Source organism: Cyprinus carpio, chromosome B21, assembly GCF_018340385.1.
Source record: "Cyprinus carpio isolate SPL01 chromosome B21, ASM1834038v1, whole genome shotgun sequence".
Taxonomy (NCBI): Eukaryota; Metazoa; Chordata; class Actinopteri; order Cypriniformes; family Cyprinidae; genus Cyprinus; species Cyprinus carpio.
The window spans coordinates 9,740,023-9,762,197 of record NC_056617.1 but is presented as its reverse complement, the minus strand read 5'-3'; the positions used below and the strand labels follow the sequence as shown (position 1 = coordinate 9,762,197).

The 22,175-nt window shown below is 37.4% G+C and overlaps 1 protein-coding gene across 5 annotated transcripts in view; it reads right to left on the bottom strand.

Moving 5' to 3' along the window:
- LOC109078982 (retinoic acid receptor RXR-alpha-A) overlaps positions 1-22,175 on the bottom strand; it is a 96,004-nt gene that overhangs the window by 49,371 nt on the left and 24,458 nt on the right. For all 5 annotated transcript variants that reach the window (XM_019094164.2, XM_019094161.2, XM_019094163.2 and 2 more), the window contains exon 2: positions 21,051-21,161. In XM_019094164.2, the coding sequence (XP_018949709.1) occupies positions 21,051-21,161 (111 nt within the window). The remainder of the gene's footprint in view (positions 1-21,050; positions 21,162-22,175) is intronic.

Below are 22,175 nucleotides of genomic sequence, written 5' to 3'. Positions count from 1 at the left end.
AACAATAAAGCGTAATATGCAACTTACTGCTTCTAAAGTCTGGATTTGAGGGGGGTGTCGACCAATCAGATGGCTGTGATTCAATTTGATGGTTATTACATGAAGTGAGGCTGCAGAGCTGATGGCAGTATGCTGTGGAATTTGTCACTTCCTCTCTCTCTCTATGTGCGTGGACGGCTATTTCAAGACAGAAACCATATTCACTTTCTGTTCTGCAGTGTATCAAGAGAACAGGTCTTACTAATTCAAGTAAATCTTTCCGAGTGCCGCCACCGCAGGAGTAATGTGCAAGAATGTTAAAGTTGGCACCGAGGCCCATTTCAGTGGCATGAATGTGCGAGTAAAAACATTTGCAGTGTTTGTTTGTATGCATGACCTTGACAAATGTCCATCCACATATAAGGCTGCTTTGGGAAGATAATATCATGCTCTATAAAAAAAAAGGCGCAATTTCTTTTTATCACACACAGCCAGACATGTTTACGCATGATTCGTTTTTGGTTTTCGCTCTGGAGAAACACAAAAGGATCAGTTCCCATTTCAGACGCACTTTCTGGAAAGGCCTGCATTTATTGACCGCATAACAAGCCTTTGAAATCTTTTTCTCTTTCCATTTTATGATTATTTTTTCTTTTGTCCTCTGTTCTGCTCGGGTCCCGTTAATGAAACCCAAATGGGGAGTGATTGGGTTTTGGCGAGCTGCTAAAAGAACTGCGGAGGCCGCGGGGGTGGGCCGCTCCAGTCGTCCACCTCCTCCCCCCCGAAAAGTGGAGAACAGTTGTGCGGACCCCTGGGGTGAGAGCAGGGAGGAGGGTCTGCTCTGGGAAACTATGCGTCTACGTGAGACAGGAAGAGGCTTTGCAGGCCGAGGGGAATGCGTGCGCCGCACCGGAGGGGGCAGAGCGTGTGTGCGTGCGAGTGTGTTTGTGTGTGTATATGGAAGTGTGCTATATGTCTCATGGGGAAAGTGCGGTTGCAATCCTCTCCCACCATCCTCCCGTCTGTCTGCAACAAACAAACAAACAACAACATGGAACCCAGCGGGCTGCACTTCCAAGACAAACGACCGACATTAGCGAGGAAAGTATGTTCTTTATGAATAATGAGATTCCCTCCCAAAAACACATCCACTCCCAAACAAACAAACACGTACACATGCTGCACACCTCATAAAAAAAATAAAAAAAAAAACCTGATGAAATTTCAGTGATGTGTTGCTGATATAATTTCTTTCTTTGTCTTATTTTATATATATTTTTTTCACGCTATATTGCTTCTTTCTCTATAGCACCAATTATACTTACTTTGGGAATAAAAATTGTAATATAGAAATATAATTGTGTGTACATATATATATATATATATATATATATATATATATATATATATATATATATATATATATATATATATATATATATATATATAAATATATATATATATATATATATATATATATATATATATATATATATATATATATAAATATATATATATATATATATATATATATATATATATATATATATATATATATATATATATATATATATCTATATATATATATATATATATATATATATATATATACACACACATAGATAAATAAATATACATATTTGAAAACACAATTTATATCTATCTATCTATCTATCTATCTATCTATCTATCTATCTATCTATCTATCTATCTATCTATCTATCTATCTATCTATCTATCTATCTAACTAACTATCTATCTAATAAATATAATAAAACTATAATAAATATAATTATATATAGTTAATTAAATACATTTATATGATTAAATGTATATAATTATGTAATTAAATACATTTCTGATAATGGAATAAAAAAAATAATAAAAAAATGACTGATATGAATGGCAAATATCCCAAAATATAATGTTACATGTTATATATTTACGACCTAGTGACTAGAAATTTTTTATTTCAGAAAAGGTTGTTGAATACCAAAAAACGACTGATACATCACTACCATCAAGTGTCAAAAATTTAGAAAAGCACTTCCATTGTGGAAAAATGTTTCTAAAAGTAACCAGTCACAGAAATTAGTACAATCATTGCCATTTTTGTGAGTCCCATTCTTCTCAAAATAAATGGGGGGGGGCAGAAACCGCTGAGAGTTTTGACTTCGCTATCCGGGATTCGCTCTCTGTCTCTCTCTATTTCTCATCAGAGGGAGTCCCCTGGGGCCCGGGATAAACTGGGTTCAGAAAGAGTCTTTTATTCCGAGCGATGTGAGGTGAATGCTGACTCTGGTTCCTATGCGTTTTTCATTGTAAAACACTTCATGTCCAATTAGCTTTGTCTCCTGACACCTATCACAGCCGTGCCGTGGACGCAAACAAACCACTGTTATCGTAACTCCAGGCAGACTGCCCCAAAAAAGCACCACTTCAAAGATTCGCCCCTCTTACGGCTAATCAACCGCAGGGCGACTTAAAAGAGGGCTCTGTTGGTTCAACCGGCCCTTCTGTAAAAATGCCTTTGAGTGCATAGACTGTGAGAGCAATAAACCGCAGCTTTTGACACACAGAGACGTATGAAACCAAATGCACTTTTGATCAAGTGGAGGCAGGAAAACGGATAGCTCGGTCCACGCCATGTCAAAAGAAGTACATGTGCCTGAAAGCTCAACCTGTCCAAGTGAATTAAACTTGTCATCTGCCCGAGAGGGACGTCAGATGTCCTCTTTATTCCTAAAGGACAGGAGATATGAGGGACAAAGAGTCAGCTGCATATATAAGCACATTTCGGCTTACTGTTGGCGTTTTTGTTGGCCCACGGCAGGGCTAAAACAACTGTTTTTATTTCAACTAGAAGATTTTGTCACTTTTTCTCTCAGGCACACTTTAAAACCAGCCGTCCTTAATTTTTTTTTTTACACTGTAAATGCTTTTGAATTCCATGAGTCACCATTTCATTTCTCTCTACAGAACAATGACTTCTCAGTGTTATTGACGGCTGTTTTTCCAAACAGGAACATTAGCGTTTCATGATGTAACGTGGAGCTGTTCGCTTTTCTGAACCGTTTTTATGATTGAATTCATATTTCATGCTTCCTCGGGGCCCACCGTGCCCAATTTATAACTGGCTAACTCATGTAAACCCACAGTACGAGGTGTTGTGATTGGCACCTGGGGAAATGCTTGAGCAGGCAGGTGTTTTTCATTGGCTCGCTGGAATATGCCCATAAATTCTGAGTCTTGATTGGCTACAGTAGGGCTGTGGGACGAGAAACGTTCATGCCAGGCCTGGAGTGGTCTGAAAACACACACCTTCACAAATTCTCAACATCAGACCACCTGAAGCTTCTCAAACCGCTCAACCTCAGCAAAACCGAGGGGCCGTCGACCAGCACTCGGCAAACATGGGCTTTGTTCCTCCCTTCTCCCTCCATTTTTTTTGGACAGAGGCCAAAAAACACAAAAAGAAGCTGAAAAGGACATTAAAGTGAGGCTTTCGCTAGGGTTTTTCCACAAGTTGCGAGAGCTTTTACCGCTCTGGCTTACAGTAAGACGGCAGATTAAAAGAACGATTCCGACATATGACTCAGAAGAAAAGGATGAACTTCACATTACATGCCTTCTCTTGTAGCTGAAACGAGCGACTTGACATTGTAATATAGAAAATTACACGCTTCTGTGATGTGAAAGGCAGAACATCGACTCCCATATTCAAGAGCCAAAAATACCATTAAAAGAAAAGATGGGAAATCCACTGGCACTGTGCTAAATCTTTCACTTGAAGAGCGCACATGGTTACAGATGAACACTTTAAAGGCTGTTTTGATTTACAAAAACAAGTGACAAAAAAACATATTTAAAAAAAAATTAATTAATGTAATATAAATATAAAAGAGAGCATCCCTGGAGCACCTCATGACTATTTGTCAAAGTCAATAAATATCTTAAAATTAAATAATAATAAAATAATTTGACTGTTTTTTTTTTTAAATGGCATGGTTTGGTCAGTCTGTATGTTTTAATCCAATATATTTTTACAAATAAATACATAAAAAATAGTTACATTCATTCTCATATATGTATATGTGTATACATATATCACCTTATATTAAATTTAACAACTCTTACTAATAAAAAATATAACAATTAATACTAATAACATTATTAACATTATTATAATAACATATATATTATAACACACACACACATCTTAACCCAACCATTCAGGCCACCTAGTTTTACTATCCACACACACACAATATACACAGACTATAAGCAGAGATTACATAGCACAGCTGACCTGACGTGACTCATGATATTGCCAGAGTCAATGAACTCACTCCTCTTCCTTACACAAGGCTAATGAAGACAGCTACACTCCAACCGACACATCATAAACAAACTCTTATCGAAGCACAGAGACCCCTCTCCACCCCTACACAAACAGGCATGTATGCGCAGACATGTGTGTGTATAAATCCCAGGCCTTGCAGACGCAGCTGAGGTTCTGGAGCCGAGGAGGACAGGTCCCCCCCTGCGGTCACTCACCGCCTGTCCTGATAAGACACATTAGCTTCCAGCATATCCCTTCCCACCCACAGCGTCTGCGGTAACATGCCAATTAGGCCAGCAAACATCATCATGCCTCTGGCAATCGCAATGCCAAAAATACCACGTGCATGCACACGCAAAAACACAAACAAAACACTAGAGAACTTGCACAAGACAAAACAGATTTCATGCACACTATATATACAGTATGCACCCTTACTATAAATGCATGCTAGCACACTTAGAGTTCAAATACTCAAATATACATGCAGGATAATAAATCTCTGACTTTAACTGTCCAAAACCACCCTGTGAATACACAGTGCACTTGATTAAGAAATTACTTAGATCATCATTATCTATACTTCATTAATTGTTGAAGTACACGTCAATGTAAAAAAAAAAAATACAAATAAATAAAGAAATAAACAAGCAAACAAACAAATATATATATATGTTTTGAATTCAAGTGCTACATAATGTCATAAAAAATAATAAATTAGTTTTAAAAAAAAAAGATGAAAAGTCCATTTGATTTATACTTGAAATAACAAGATTATCAAAAAAAATATTATATTTTAAATATATACGTACATGTAACCCATATGCATACAATTGTGTACTGTTTAAATGCCTAGTATTATTATTTTTTTAACCCTCTGGAATAATACATGCAAATGCACAGAGAAGGCAAACACCACAAACAATCTTTATATACACACATATGGTCGTAACGTTACACTAAACTGTTTCGATTTCAAGCCAATCTGACTCTATAAAGCATCCACTGCGGAAGGGGGGCCTCGGGTGAGTCAGTCCGTCCCAGGCTGAGCTCAGAGTACGGCGGGTGACACTGACTGATGGCTGGTTAGAGGTTTGTGTGGGGCACGGAGAGTTTAATCACCCATAACCTCAATTACAGACATCCACTCAGACTCATAAAGCAGCAAAACAAGATCAGCTCCTGCTCCAAATTCCAGTAAAGGCTTGGCACAAAAAAAAAAAAAAAAAAAAAAAAAAAAAAAAAAAAAAAAAAAAAACCACACACACAAACAGATGCAGGCCTTCATTGGGAGTGTTTAGTGACAACAACGCTCAGTATACGTCAGACCACACACAGTTCAAAAGCAAATGAATGCTAAAGATTAAATGACTACAATTTAGAAATGTGAAAAAAAACAACAACCAAACTATTCAGAAATAACCTTTAAGGAAACTAACTCAGGCACGCACCTCATTCCTAATGATCACGAAAGGTTTGTGTTAGCACTGCAGTCTCACATACACACCAGCTTTACACGGGATTAAGTTTCAGCCTTTATCGCAGAGTTCCCACAATCCTCGGTAGACTATCTGAGTTTCCTCCCAAGCCCCCCTCACCTCTCTTCTACCTTTTTTTCCTGCTCTTTCCACCTTAGACAGGAAAATGAGACAGCCAAGGCGTTAAGTTGAGAGACCCAGGTCATAGCTTCTCCAAACAGCGAGGAGTGTATGACTTCACACTGACAGGGGCTAACAGAGCGACGGAGGTTTAAGGGTCACGGCCCCTCAGCGACCCTCATCTGATGTCTCAGGAGGGTTGAGAGGGCTAAACGTTGAGTCATTCAGTCAGGCATGCAGCAGGAGACCTCCGTGTTGACGGGGCCAAGCAGCGAGACCTCAGAGTGGGAAATGTCATCATTAGCGACAAAGTAATTTCACTGTATGCAGCTCCTGAAATGGAGTTAAATCTAGATTAAATTAATGATACATACTATTAAAAAATTTAAATTTATGTAATAAATCATCATATTAAAGTAACAAAATATTATATATATATATATATATATATATATATATATATATATATATATATATATATAATGTTGCATTAGAACTAAAATAATGCAATAGAAAATAAATGATTAAATATACATAATAGACATTTATATTATATTATATTATATTACATTATATTATACATTTTGGAGAATAAATAGCAGATTTGTATAGTATTAGGTAAAAGACATTATCTTTTATTGTGATATATTATATTTTTGGATTATATTAATATCAGGTTTTTATAAATATTACACATATATAAATTAGTAAATGGCCATTAATACATGCATTTATTATTATATTATATTATATTATATTATATTATATTATATTATATTATATTATATTATATTATATTATATTATATTGTATAATATTATATTATAATCTACCTTTTGGATAATATATTAGATTCTTATAGTATCTGGTAGAAGACATTTTATAGAAGACAATATTTTATAAATATTACACAAACTAGTAAAAAGACATATTAATACATTAATTTATTATTATATTATATTATATTATATTATATTATATTATATTATATTATATTATATTATATTATATTATATTATATTATTTTTTTGGATAATATATATATTGTATTGTTCTAGTATTAGGCAGAAGACATTGTGCATTTAAAATATTTATCCCTGGCACCCTGAATTCAATTGACAGCTCTGACAAACGAGCTCAAGTACATGCGCACAAATACACGGATATGTGCAGTGACAGTGGAATCTTAAATCGGTAATGCGTCCTATTTAACTTGATGGATTACTTGTCTAAGTGAAAATAATTTGTTGATCCAGAGCGCTGTCATGGCGACTTGAGTCTCACAAATCATTTTTAATTGACAGTATTAAAAGCAGGTGAAGGGAAAAAGTGCCTTGCAGAACACAAAAACATCTCTCAGTGTTGCGAGGGAACTAAACCACCTGTCACTAAAAAAAGCCATTAAAGAATGATCAAAAAACCTGCCTTTAAAGATGAAGTGTCATATTTTAATGCTAAAACACTTTCTCTCAGTTTAATGTGCAGGGACAACTATAAGTAAGCCATTCGTAGGCTGAAATATGAAGAACGTCAACTACAAGCGATCAGACTAACAATTTTCACTTAATGGACGATAAAACAATCTCATAGAATAACACTGAAAGAAGAATCAAAGTGATATCTAAGGACCAGAATATAATAGATTTGGGCAAGTAACCAAACCACGTAGAAGTGTGCTTAAAACAATTTGGGACTCACAACTGCACCCTTTAAATAGAAACATATCAGCCAAGAGCAATGAAACGATGAAGGCTTGACAACAGAAGGAATCAGCTTGTGTTTGGCCGCTTGCTTGGAGACGTGAGTCAGTGTCTCCTCTCCTGCATCCCTATTACTACAGTGTGTTCAGCCAATCAACTGCACAATGAAGCAAGATAAATGGGAATTACCCACAAGGCAAAGGTTAATGTCTTTCGAACCGATCTGCACTCATTCTATCAACAAAAGGAGGAGATCAAAAAGCCTGGAGCATCTCTATTAAATCACAAGACCAAATCTACTCCTTCTATGAAATGAATTACCTTAACCTAACCAAACCAAATCCTACTTTACTCCATTCATTTGAAATGAAAAATACAAAGGGATAGGCTTTAAACCACTTTTGCTTTTTCAGCCATCTCTCCCTCCAAGCAATGAGCTCAAGCAATGAGCAACGGCACCAACAATTGTGACATCTGTTCTGCTGAAAAGGCCCGATGGATTACATGTCAATTACAACAAAGAGCCCAGAGTCCTGATAAATGACAGCCTGTAGAGCTCCTTTGTGGTACAGAAGAAAAGTGAACGTTTAATGGCTTGCTGTATTCACATGTATTTGGAAACAGATGTGAAAATGGCTAAGAACGAATATTAGTTTGACTGTAAACAGGCCCAATGACTGAAGCGATTATCTGGGGAAATGAAAGCATTTTTATGCATTTGTTGGCAAAATATAGGTTTGTTCGTGTTTGAAGCACAAGTGTGTATATGTAGAGGAATCAATAATCAGTGTTAATCTCATCAAAAACATCACTGATGAAAATGTTTGTTTAAAAACATTTAATTATCATCATACTGTGGCTGCTTTCATTATTGTTGAAAAAATAAACAACCTTTGAGGATAAAAAGACATCACAAAGATGGATACATTTTACTAAAATAACTATCAGAGATGTTTCAATTATTCACAGACAACACCATCTTTTTATTCTCCTTTTTGTTATTGATGACAAAAAAAAAACTTTGAAAAAGAAAAAGATGCATCACAAAGACAACTACACTTTACTTGAAATAAACGGTGTGTTTGTGACATATGATACATACCAACAAAAATGTTTGTTTATATTACAGACAAAAACTAATTATCACAATGATTTTTATTTGCTATTTTTATTATTAAGAAGAATCTCAAAAGAAGAAAATATGCATCACAAAGACACAAATTCCACACAACATGACTGAAAAAAAATTTAAATCACAAAAAACACAATCCTTTCATCTCATTTCCATTATTGTTGATAAAATGAATACCCTTTGAACATTTCTAAAAAAAAAGATGCATCATGACAACAGTAAAACAGTTTTATCTAAAATATACTGTTAAAAAATTTGATGTGAAAAAAAGAATTCTGTATGCTACATTTAAAGAAATATTCAAAAAATATAATACAATTATGTAGAGTGTCCCACTTAAGCTGAATACCAGTAAACAGAATCTCTTTTTGTGTGTTAATATTGCACATAATGAAGTTGTGTATGCATGTGGGTGTGTTTTTATCACATTTGTGTCTGCTTTAACTTCTCAGGCTCTTCCTTTCACTCTTAGCACAAACAGGAAGTCTCTAGGCTCTCTTCCTGGAGAGAAGCGCAATGGGATATGCACACACACACACTTATAGATGCAGGTATTATGAGAACACTCGTTCATACACAGATCTTGACAGCAGTCTCATTATTTCAATCTTTAACACGTGCTCGCACACACAGTGTATATAAACTCTTGTTCAAAAGCCTTGTTAAGTTTAATAGAGAGACTGGATGTCCACAGCAATAAAATGAAAAAAAGAGGACCACTGCGCTGAAAAAGGCAACAGAGCTAATGAAAATGAAAATGTTCAGGTGTATTCCTGCACAGAGACAAAACACATGCTCAAAATGGAGTTTTTACAGATACAGTTCTGGGGGGAGTTGTAAAACACATTTGTGACCACTTTCAATTCTCTGCACATAAAACACAGATTTCAGATAGCATTAAAATTGCAAATGGCAGCTGTCGTTGTAGATGTTTAGCAGTATTTACTTCTAAACAGAACACTGAGCAGAGAAGTGAAATGTTCAAAATCCTCTTTTGCTCTGAGGTGTTTGTCACTCTAGGTACTAAAACTGGCCATGTTCACATGCCAACTTTAACTAACACCCCTGAAACAGCATCTTTATTCACCACCCTGCTAGAAAATCCAGTTTAACATGGTGGCTGGTTTGCTCTTTTACTCCAGTTATCAGTTGGTCCAAGCTGGTCTATAACCCAAAAACCAGCTTGACCACCAGTACAGATGATAGCTGGTTTGTTTAGTCTGAGATGGTCAACCAGATTGCACTAGCTAATAACCATTTTAGACCAGCTTTCACCAGTAAATGACTAGCATGAACCAGGTAAAAACAATTCTGGATCAATTAATGACCATCTTGAAACAGCTTAAAAAAAAAAAATCTGAACCAGCTGAAAAACCTAATAATCATCCAGCCACCACAGCCTAAAAACCACCTTTCATGCTGCTGGTAGCTAGTTTGTTTCTAGTTTACGATTGTCTACCAGCTTGCACCAACTAATGAGCACTTTATAACCATCCTGGACCAGCTAATAACCATCTTGAAACAGCTTAAAAACAATTAGGACCAGCTAATAATCACCTCTGACCAGCAAAAACCAGCTGACCACCTTATGTGCTGCTGGCGAAGAGTCTGCTGCTAGTTTAAGATGATCTACTAGTTAACACCAGCTAATGACCATCTCATAACAATCTCTGTTCCAAAACAGTTACCAGTTTATAATGGATGTTCCAACAGGACACAATTCTGTAACTGGCGGGAAAAAGGTGCAATGTTGGGTGAAAACGTTCCGTGATCTATAATTTACGAGTTCAGCCTTATCAATTCAATCAGGAGACGACACGTTGTTTGCAACTCTGACCCACAATTAGCTGAAAGCATGTAATCTGGTTACTTGCGTGTTAGGCGATAAGTCACAGATTACACTGGGTTTTTTTTCGCTCTGATGCACCATTTTACCTCTCACAGGTGACATTATTTTAAACAAGCTTTTAATCCAAGCTGAAAGACAAACAGGATCTGATTAAAAAAAAAAAAGAGAAGACCTGAGAAAAGGTTTTTCATTTTAGAGTTGTAATCTTCATTTGAATCAATGTGAGGAGGAACTACGAATGACTATGACTGATTACAAGCAGATGAAACAAAAGGACACCGGCTGCATGTCCTCAATCATTGCAACCTTGAGGATACCGTCATTCCATTGTGAATTCGGCCTCATTTGATCACCTGTTAAAGATTGAAAATTCTTCTACTTATGACGTTTGAAACCTGTCCGCCACAGATAAGCAACACTGACAGGAATGAAAGAGAAATTGACTTAACACCAAAAAGTCCCATAACTCAGTTATTCCTCTCGGCATAAACACACCGAGAGTACTTGCAACCTGACAGACCTTCAGCCACCGCAGATGGATGGGCAAAGCCAGCCCTGCTGCTGCTGGGCAAAGATTTACCTGTGATAGTGTGGAGCGTAAACCTAGTGCGCATTTTACATTTCATAGCAGTTGATGACTAGCCAGGCGTCCAATCCAGATGAACCTGTTATCGATTTGCTCTGATTTGGAAAGTGGCTAAACCCGGACGATTGGCATCTCTTACCAGATCATATGAGCGCCAGGGTTTTGAATAATTGAGCCATGAGCAAGCAAGAGTGTTGGGTGAATCAGTGCTATATAAAGCCAGCTGCATGGCTTTTTGCTATTGTGTAATCATCCACACACGTGTCCACTGCATATAACAATATAATAGGCCAGATGGCAAGAGAGGTGTTAATAAACAGCGGCGTGCGCACATTAGCAGCTTGGGTTACAAACAGCTGCCTTATTTGACATTTCTGATCGGGTATTATTGGAAGAGCAGGAACTGTGTGAACGCTGATAATCTGCGTTGGCGGAGAGATTGAATATCCATGATGTGAGTGAGCCACACGGCTCCCTGTTGAGGCCACAACGGCCCAGAGGGCAGTACTGTAATCAGATGCGGGGCGACACTCAGTAAAACTGCAGAAACATTGTCTGCACAGCTGGAGTAACAGTTGTCCACTCTCGGATGGAGATTAAAGACACAATCAAGGCTGTGTGTACACAAAAATATACATGAAGGAGTGTAATCCAGAAAAGGGGAAAGTGTTGCAGAGGTGTCTCTTTACGTTAATCTCTGCTTTAAATCCTGATAGTTTCATCTGCATTCGGACATGGTTGCTTGAAGAGCATTAGCAGATAGGGACGCGGTGTTCTGAGACGCTTTCATAAGCACTAAAACAGCCCTCGCTACAGTCACGTACACATGGTTAACCCTTTCCTGGGATCGGCGTCTTCTCCTGAAGAATAGTAGGAGATGAAACTAAGAGGAGTGAAATGAAAGAGAGAGGACTAGCTCAGCTGGACATGAAATGCAAACCATCCACCCAGACGTGACAACAGGAAAGCACCATTCTTAGAATGAGTTATGCACACCAGTTACCCACAATTCCTCCCTGAAGGCCATTAAAAGAGAAGGAAAAGTCATTCTTCAAGAGTAAGCAGGATTTCAGTAGCCTAAACATATGTACCATGTTAGGAAATGGCATCCTTTAAGATAAAAATAAAGAATATAAATATTTAACATATATATTTTGTTTCTTTTTTTCTTTTGATTTTATGAAAAAAAATCACAATGCAAAAATCTCTTAAAGGATTTAAAAACTAAAAATATTATTTATTTCTTTTAATTTGGAAGTGAATTTTTGCACTCAACAATTAACTAGAAACCTACCATAAACCATATCTTTGTAATGAATCAGTTGAAATGTTCACAAAGCTTGATTCAGCCATTTTTCAGCCTATAGATGCAAACAAAAAACAATGTAAATGATATTTTGGTACCAAATGACTTTGTTGTTCCGAGCTTAATCATGACTTCCATAAATATATCTGAAACGCATGAAATTCTTGGAATTCTTTTCAAATAGTTCTGTGAAAATAACTGTTCAAAACGAAAACGATTCATGAGACTTCCCATCACTAATTTGCATCGGTATTAAAGATGAAAGTGTGCTTTAATAAACTACTCAACCACAACGATAGCATCAAAAATATGTAAAAGTCTAGAGTGTTTCCCCTTCCCCTCACAACAGCTGTAAAATACTTCTGTCATTCCTGATGGCATTATTAATTTCATATATTCGTTACTACATGGCCACATCAGTCAATTAGCTCAATGTCACAGGCTGTAATGGACTTGTGGACATAATGCCCCAGAGGCGTTTGTTTCACTCAGTCACACATGCTCTGATCTCTCCCTCCCATACGCACAGCAGCCTTGACTAAACCAGGAGTGTGTGTGTGTGCGTGTGTATGTTTGTGTGCGGTAAAAGGTCAACTTTCTGCAAGAATTCCTCCAGAACAGCCCCAAGTGTAGCCAAATCCACAGAACAAATGGATGATGTGAAATAAAATAAGTACAACTGAACAAAAAAAGGGTACATTTTCAAATCTCTAGGAAATATCTATCAGTGTAACCAAAAACTGAGAATCTCATTAATAAAGTCTTTCAGAAAATAACAACACTTTTTTTTTTTAAAGTCACAGATGTGTGTCCCTGAACAGTGGCGCACCAAAACAAGACCTTTCCATTAGCTGTAGAAGTACCAAACATTCACTTTCAGTGCAAACATGGCCAACAAGTAACACTTTCATCCCATTCCGACTGTTTCCCAGCATGCTTTGCAGCAAATTAGCACACTTGCTGGGTCCTGCTGCTAACTATATGACATTGTAAGGTTGCAATCTTTTTTTTTTTCCAGGGACCTCTTGCCCTCTTTGCCCCCAAAAGTTGGCGAGGATGGCAGGTGTCTGAACGTTGACCTTGCCCTTCATGAGATCAACTTCTGTGCCATTCGGATCAAACAATTGCTCCAGTTGCATGCGCCCCCCTCCGCTGTAGCACCGGGTATAATGCCAAGTGTGTCTAATCGCTTTAGCATCAAAATACCGACAGAACCCCATCCATGACCTCCCCTACGAGCCCCCCTGCCCTCTCAAGCTCTTAGCAGCCACCCTAAGGGAAATCGGCTTCCTTGTGCCCTTGTGGATGGAGCTAACTGACCATGCTCTTTCCAAAGGACACCTGAGCTTTCCGACAACTGCTAAGCCTACGCCACGGTCCAGTTAACAAACAGACGATCTGCAGACATATGGCGAAAGGTGATACTTGCACTGTCATAAGCAAAAGGATTTAGTTGTTTAAACCTGTGTTACTTTAGTATCGTTGAGATGCTATTACAGTTTTAACATTATTTTGAATGTTTTAAATTTGTATTTTTTTTTCATTAGTTTAAGTAATTGTGTTTTTGTCATTTATTAATGCATTTATTCTTGTCAATATGTCTATATAGTTTTTATATTAATTATTTCAGATTTAGTTTTAGTTATTTTAGTACATCAAGGTACACTAAATGTATGGGGAAAAATTTATTTAGAGTAACAATTTTTATGATTTTAGTTTATATAATGAAATCTTTTATTAAATTAAATTAAATTAAATTAAAATAAATAAAATTAAATTAACTGTTCAAAAGTTTGGGGTCACATTCTATTTATCAAAGAATCCTGAAAAATATAATAATAATAATAATAATAAAGTATTGCAGTTTCAACAATAACAATAGTAAGAAATGTTTCTTGAGCAGCAAATCAGCATATTAGAAAGGTTTCTGAATGATCATGTAACACTGGAGAAATGGCTGCTGAAAACTGCATCACAGGAATATATTACAATATATAAAAAAATACAAAACAGTTCTTTTAAACTGTAATAATTCTTCACAACAGAACTGTTTTACTGTATTTGTGATCAAATAAATGCAGCCTTGGTGAGCAAGAGAGACAACTTTTAAAAACATAAAAAAAAAAATGACCCCAAAATTTGGAACAGTATAAATAAATAAATAATATATATATATTTTCTTGATATTCTAATTCAGTCAATAAAACCTCTGAAAATAGTTTAGAATCTTCAAATTCAGACTCAAAATATGTTTCTGGGTCAAAATCTGTCAAAATGATGGAATGCATAATTTGCCCAAGCCAATTTTTGCATATGATTCCCAAAGACCTTTGACTTTTCCCCCATCCATCCCAAAGGAGCATGAAATATCAGCACTAAAGAACATCAGTACTTTATTTTTGTAAAATCAGCATGCACAGTGAACCTATGTGCGTCTGATCCAGAGCATCCTGTTGTCCCTGACAGGATGGGGCTCATGCATATTGGAATCAGATGACTTCAGTGGAGGCATCCATCCAAACAACACTTGGAGCTCGTCTTCCATAAACATACGCACATATAAACAAGCAAATCACATACAAACAGCCAGTATACTGCACTCTGAAGGGTCTGGATCTTTCAGTCACAGATAAGTGAGAAGCTCTGGGCATAACTACTGTAATTTATGTGCGGACAGCCGCACGCAATCGTCCGGAAGAAAACCAGGATCAACAAATAAATCACCCAGATTAGCCTGTTCCTATGGAAGGGCCTCAATAAATATCATACTGTTGTAAGACTCCAAATATGCAACAATATATCAATGCGCATGCAGAAAATTTTTTTTCTGACTTCGCAATATATCAAATTTTCAATTGTTTTTATATGTCACCCTAAGTGTGATCCTAAAACAATGCATGGTGCAAACAAATAATACAGTCTATTTATTTGTAATATTTTACTGTGGTTGGAAAGACCATGTAATCTCACTCCATTTCCAGCGGTCAACTGAACTATAAACACATCTAAATTGAGGGAGAGAGAAAGGCAACAAGGCTTATACAAAACTTCATACAGAGTTTTTCAAGAATGCCAGCCTTTTGTTTTCATTTAACTCACTGAAGTTCACATTCTGAAGTCTAGCTGAAAAACACAACAAAAGAGATGGAAATGTCTTTTGGTATGTGAATTACTCTCGTTTAGATGAACAACCTTGAAATTTCTGTGCCGATTAAAGGGATAGTTCACTCAAAAATAAAAATTGTGTCATTAATTACTCACCCTTTTGTCATTCCAAACCCGTAAGACCTTCGTTATCTTCAGAACAGAAATTAATATATTTTTGATGAAATCCGAGATCTTTCTGACCCTCCATAGACAGCAATGCAACTGACATGTTCAAGGGCCAGAAAGGTAATAAGGACATCATTAAAATAGTCCATTTGACAACAGTGGTTCAACCAAACTTTTATGAAGCTACAAGAATACTTTTTGTTCGCAAAGAAAACAAAAATAACGACTTGTTGAATAAAGTCGTTATTTCGGTTTTCTTTGTTGTTATTTTTTAATATTAATATTAATAAACAAACCATTTTACCTTCATCATCTGAACAGTTTCAGAGAGAAACAGGATATTCCTTGAAAAAAACATTGTAGTTTAGAACTACAGGCAGTGATTGGATTTTGAAGTTTTCTATATTAAAGCTGGTTAAATGAGAGGAATCAAATATTAGATAAAATAATAAAATAAAAAATCTAATAAAATAGAATTTCAGAAGCTTTCTTTAAAAATTGCATGTGACACTTAATCTTTCACAATAAGACTGGTAAAATGCATTTTAAAAAATAAGTCCAATAAGTAAGCAGGCAGGGTTAATTATGATTTCATGTTGACTTCAAAAGTGACCTCAAGCTGTGATCAGCATAAATTAATGGTTAATGACGAAACAGACTGAGAGAGCCAGGGAAAGGCTGCGCATCCCAGAGGGCAGTGAGATGCAGAGTGTTGTCGCCCACCCTCCCCCCTCGGTCAGCTTGTGACAATGAGATAGGATTTCACTGTGATGGTGGCACAGAGAGATTAAGAGCTCAAAGATTTATCAAAAGCTTAGTCTCTCTGATTTTTTTCCTGACCCAGACGCAACGAGTGGCTGCTGTCACACTGTGCCAATGTGAGCGCTACTTCCTCAGTTTCTAACTCTTTCCTTTTTTTTTTTTTTTTTTGCATCCTCCTTCAGTTTTGGCCCTATCTCACAAAAACTTCTGTCTCACACACTTTTGTTTCACACTATTCACACTCTTACTGTCTATCTGGCTCTGATCAACACACACATCACTGAATGTCAGCTAGGCTCACCTTCAAATGGTGATGGTGAATCAACTAGTTGATAATGCGCTCACACACCAAAGAACCCTGTATAAATCAGACACAGTCCTTAAAAAAAAAAAAAAAAACACTGACCAATCCAAATAGTCTAAGCTTTTTAGGCCACGTTTTGTATTGTCCTGCAGTCATCTGAGGTGAAAAAAGTGTGGCTGTGTTTTTTTATTGATGGTCTAAGCCAGTCTATAACAGTATTTGCTCTTCATTTAGCCACGGAAAATAAATAAATAGAAAAAAAGAGAGACAGACATGGCCCATGGTACCAAATCTTACACAAGGGGTCATCTATGACAATAGAGTACTAAAAATAAAACATATAGTAAAATAAATAAATAAATTTAAATTAAAGTAATATTAAATAATAAATTATATATAGGTCAAACTGATCTCTGCTTCACACTTCAATATTTAAGACTGATTTTTGATAGTTTAGAATATAAAATTTCTCATATTCATCAGTGTTCTTCTCTCAGCTAGAGATTATTTCAAGATACTTCATGACATCAATGATAATAGCTCAAGAAATGCCTGTTCAATGGCCTGCATTACACTGTCTTCTGACAGACACACTACACTCTGTGCTAATAGATCACAGCGTCTGACATCTCTGATCCAAAACAATCTATTTAAAGCCAATATCACAGATGCATCCTCCATCATTTTCATTTCAAGAGGCATGGGCATTGTAACACTGGACATGAAAGCCAGCTACTTTCAATTAGCTGGCAGATTAGCACAAAATATGCTTGATGGTGTCACGGGGAAAAATCCATCACAGGGAGCTGCACAACTCCCACTTTGCTTCCAGTGTTTACACAGGGCTGATGAGGGGATAAAGTAAAACGTCTCTCCCAGATGAGATCACTCTGATCAAACTTCTTTTCACTTCTCCTTATTACAGTCCCGTTGTATGGAATGCGCTCATTGGTGCAAATACCATGGGTGGCTGGAGTTTATAGGACCGCTGCCAGGTCTTTATCAAATAGCTGATGAAAATGAACTTCAAAATCCAATTAGCCCAAACCCTTTTGGCAGCCACAACCCAAATAATGACAGACTGCAGGCCCACTGTGAGAATATAAACCAACATGAGTACGCATGACATATAGACACATGAAAAATGGCAGCCGAATTGTTATTTCTCCACTGGGTTACCTTTGAAGCACAGTTTAAATAAATAAGACCATTAAAATAGCCAGGTAGTGATGAATTTGAGAGCGAATAAAGGACCCAACTCTATAATCAACAAGCTGGAGTTTCCAGGCCCCTCTCTGGCGGCCCCAGGCCAACAGGAAGTGGCGAGGACGTGCGTGGACGGCAACCAGAGCCAATTAAAAAACAGGGAGTGCTGAGCATGTTGTAGCTAACGAGTTCCTTTCCTTGACCTCGCTCACCTTTTGACCCCACAGTGCCCCTTCCCCTTCCCGTGCGACCACAAGGTCTACAAACACATGCTTTGGTTTCGGAAACCTGACCACATTCCCTTTTTGTCTCTCTGTAGGCCGATGGCGACTTTCCACTGCGCTAAAACACACCCACCACAAGTAAAACAAGTCGGTAATTTATGGGGTTAATTCTACCGCCACTTGCCGTAATGGGGCCGCAAAAGTTGTTTCCAAGAACTCGGGACAATAAATAGCCTCCAAATTAATTGAGAGAATTTATGAAGCCATGGACCGCGACCCAACCGATATAATTAAGTGTGGCCAGAAGTAATAAGGCTCGGCTTTGGGGCGTAACTGGAGCTTTAGTAAAGTGATGTCAATAAAAAGTGAATAATTAAAGAAAAAAAAACAAACACCTGAAATGATCCTGACTAAACCCTCAAACCTAATGAAACAACAAAAGACCGATCCAGCGAGCATCTCCCTCTGCCTGCTAAAGAAGTGGTCCTGTCATTGGGGCTCTCCAAACATGGACCATATGTGCGTTCAGCGCTGGCAATCAGACTCCATTATGAAGCAGGCGGCTGAGTTCATCAGGAAAAAATTAGCCCGCCACTCGGTCGAGCTCTCCCATTGGCCGGTCACGCGGAGCGCTGCGTTTGAGGGCACCCCAGACATTCCTGTGGATAATCTTTTCCATTCCTCTGCTCGCTGCAGCAAGAAGAGCCCAGATCGCAGCACAAGGACGGCATTGTGAGGCCCCTCCGCAGCCATTTTTTAAGTGCTCCCTCTTGCGCACTTCATTGGAGCGCTTTTCTTTAAAAAAAATAATATTAATAAAAAACTAAGCGCATTTGAAATGAAGTTGGAACTGAAAGACGACGCTGTGTTTCTCACGGACCCTTTTCAGTAAGACTATGTTTTGTAAAAAAAAACTAAAACAATGTAAAAACCACTGGAAGCCAAAGTGCTGCCACATCAGGGATTCAAATCTCCCCAGGTGACATTCGTTCTCATGTTTTGTTTGCTAACGAACCCATGTCATCTTCCTCGCTCCAATGTGTGATTTTGGTCACCACGGTACAAGTAACATGCTAAGACTGGAACACATCCTCGCGCTTTGAAGAGATTTACGGAAACACGTTCCCTAATTAGAAACACGGCTATTATTACTTCTATAAACGAGCGACTCCAGTTAGGCTAGCCACCACACCAGACCGCAGGGTTTCCACAGTAACCGTGAACAGACTGCTGAGCACCACGCAGGGTTTTAAAGACTGGTTCTCCACAAGCTCTATTATTGGCTTTGGAAAAGACAATATGTAGACAGAAATCATTTTTATAGGCAAACCCATTTGTGTTGCCAAAGCTCTCTGGAGCGTCTTAAGACCACCACGCCAGCTTGGGGAAATATTTAACAGTTTTTACAAACAGATCGACTTCTGAGTGAATGGCTCCAAGTAAAGCAACTACACTGACGAATCCTCTCTGTATACGATCTATAAACGTAGCCCTTTGTTGTGAGTGATGTGTGCGGACTGTCTGTAGTAGCTATTGAAAGATGCTTGCCATGCCTTTCAGGGTTGAGAGAGTATAAAACATGCATTCAAACACATGGGTACGTGAGGGATAAAAGAGCCTTAAACTTGTGCTTCTATGCAAACATTAAACCCTATGGGACTTTTGTAAAAATGGATTTAATAAAATAAGCCAAGATGTGACTGTCAAAACCAATACTTCTTAAAATGGTATTACAGTTAATATACACTAAATATTCAGCAGTGGTTCTCATCTGGTGTTGGAAAAAGGTTACATATATGTTCTGATGGGGAAAAAGTGATGCTAAATGCAATTAATTAAATGCAAGCAGCCAGCCATATTATTGTGCCTGTACAGAATAGCAAAACAAATTGGCTTATCAATTTTTAAAATTAAACATTTTATGTTTTGATGAAGTTAAAGGTCATCTGTCCAATCAAACTAAAATATTTAGCTGTAAATTGATTTGTCAGTTAGCTGAACTCAGTTACATTATATACAGGTTGCTTGTCATGTCCTTATCCAAAACTGTCAAATTAATTCATTTCAGTATTTTAATGTGAGGACATTTGCATTTGTACAATGAACAATTTTTGGTCATTACTTGATCAAATCTAGACAAGAAACCAGATGAGAGCCGATGTCCTACTTGTAAACTTCATAAGAATCATTTGATCACAAACTAATCATGCTGCGCTATATGTTTGCCAAGACAAGGCAATAAAAGACATTTAACAAAACATGTTTACACACAAGCCAACAGCGATCCATTCCCCACATACCACAGGCTCACAGCTGGAATGTGCCCCATAAGGATCCCTCAAAGGAGGCCAGTTGCTAACATGTCCATCAGCCCTTGAAACTAGCATAACAAACTGTAAATCATACACTGTAAGACCAAAATATATGAAGAGGACCAGACACTCATTAAGATTAGAGGGTGTGTTTGTGTGTGCACACAAAATGTGTCTTGTTTCTTGCAAATGCAGACATATTACAAGACCAGAAATATTTGGCATGAGTTATGGCCGAGTACAGTGGAAATCCATTTAGGGCTTTACATGTGACTTCAATGCATTGATATATGCATGTATCTTTAGTGTTCTTCAAAGTAAGAATCATGAGGTTTCATGGGAACAGTTGACGCGCACAAAAAAGCAGGATTATTTTATGGTGGAAATACACAGCTGCCAAAAGACGGGTTATTGCTGAAAGTTTATGCGCTGTGTAGAGCATAAGCGATTGTGCAGTTCTCAATATGCATAGGTTACCTGTAGAAAGCCTGCGTTGATGAAGAGCACACATTCCGCTGAAACACGTGCATGCTTCTGCTCGCCCTCTCTGAGGTGGCGGTGGCAGCGAGCACTGGGGTTTCAGGAACCCTACAGGAAAAACACACGAGAATGGACTTTTACTACATGCATCATAATGATTCATAATTACAAAGTTAATTCATCAACATAATTGTAATGTTGTAATTAATGTAATATTAATATTAATAAATAACTTTAATCTGCACAAAACCAATGCAACATGAAATAACTAGAGTGTAACAAATTCACATTACGTTAAAAAAATGTGTGTGTGTGTATATATAAATATACACAGTACACACACATTAAGTAAACACAAACTTTTATTGTGGATGTGATTAATTGCAATTAATCAATTTGACAGCACAAAAAAAAATATTATTTACAAATGTAATACATATATTATATAAATTAAATTTTAGATATAAATATATAAAATAATTTTTTTTGCAAATAAATAAATAAATAAATGACATTTTAGGGTAAAACTTTGGTTGTGCTGTGCCTCTCTAATGTAAAGGTCCACTTCTGATTGGCCACTTCAATACTGGCAGACCTGTCAGAGCAGATGCTTACTTGCCCTTTAAATTTGAAATCGATCTTTTAAAGCAGCAACATCATTTGACTCGTCCTGCCTGGCGTATTGCCCCTCTATCTGCCACAGCTAGCTCTGGCCGACCCCTCACATTTCCAGTTTTGCTCTATTCTCTGACCCACAACCCTAGTGGCAGCCGGACATGTGAGCCGGGACTACAAAAATGCTGGGGGGAGTAAAGAAAGGAGCAGGGGTGAGATGATTCAGTATGAGCAAAAGGCCAGTTGATACAGGCAATGCCTGCAGGGGTCGGGGTAACAAGCCATGTTGTGCAGCTCAGGGGTTTTAGGCCATTCCTCACACTAGGACCTTTTCTCTGGTACAGTGGGTTAACTGATATCATCACCCATGTGGGCGAGAGATCATAGGATGGTACCCGCAAGGTCTTTGCTGTCAATCAGTACTGAAGACAATCTTAAACGGACAGGTTCACCCACAACTAAACAGTACTCACTCTCATTTTGTTTGAAATCTCTATGACTGACTTT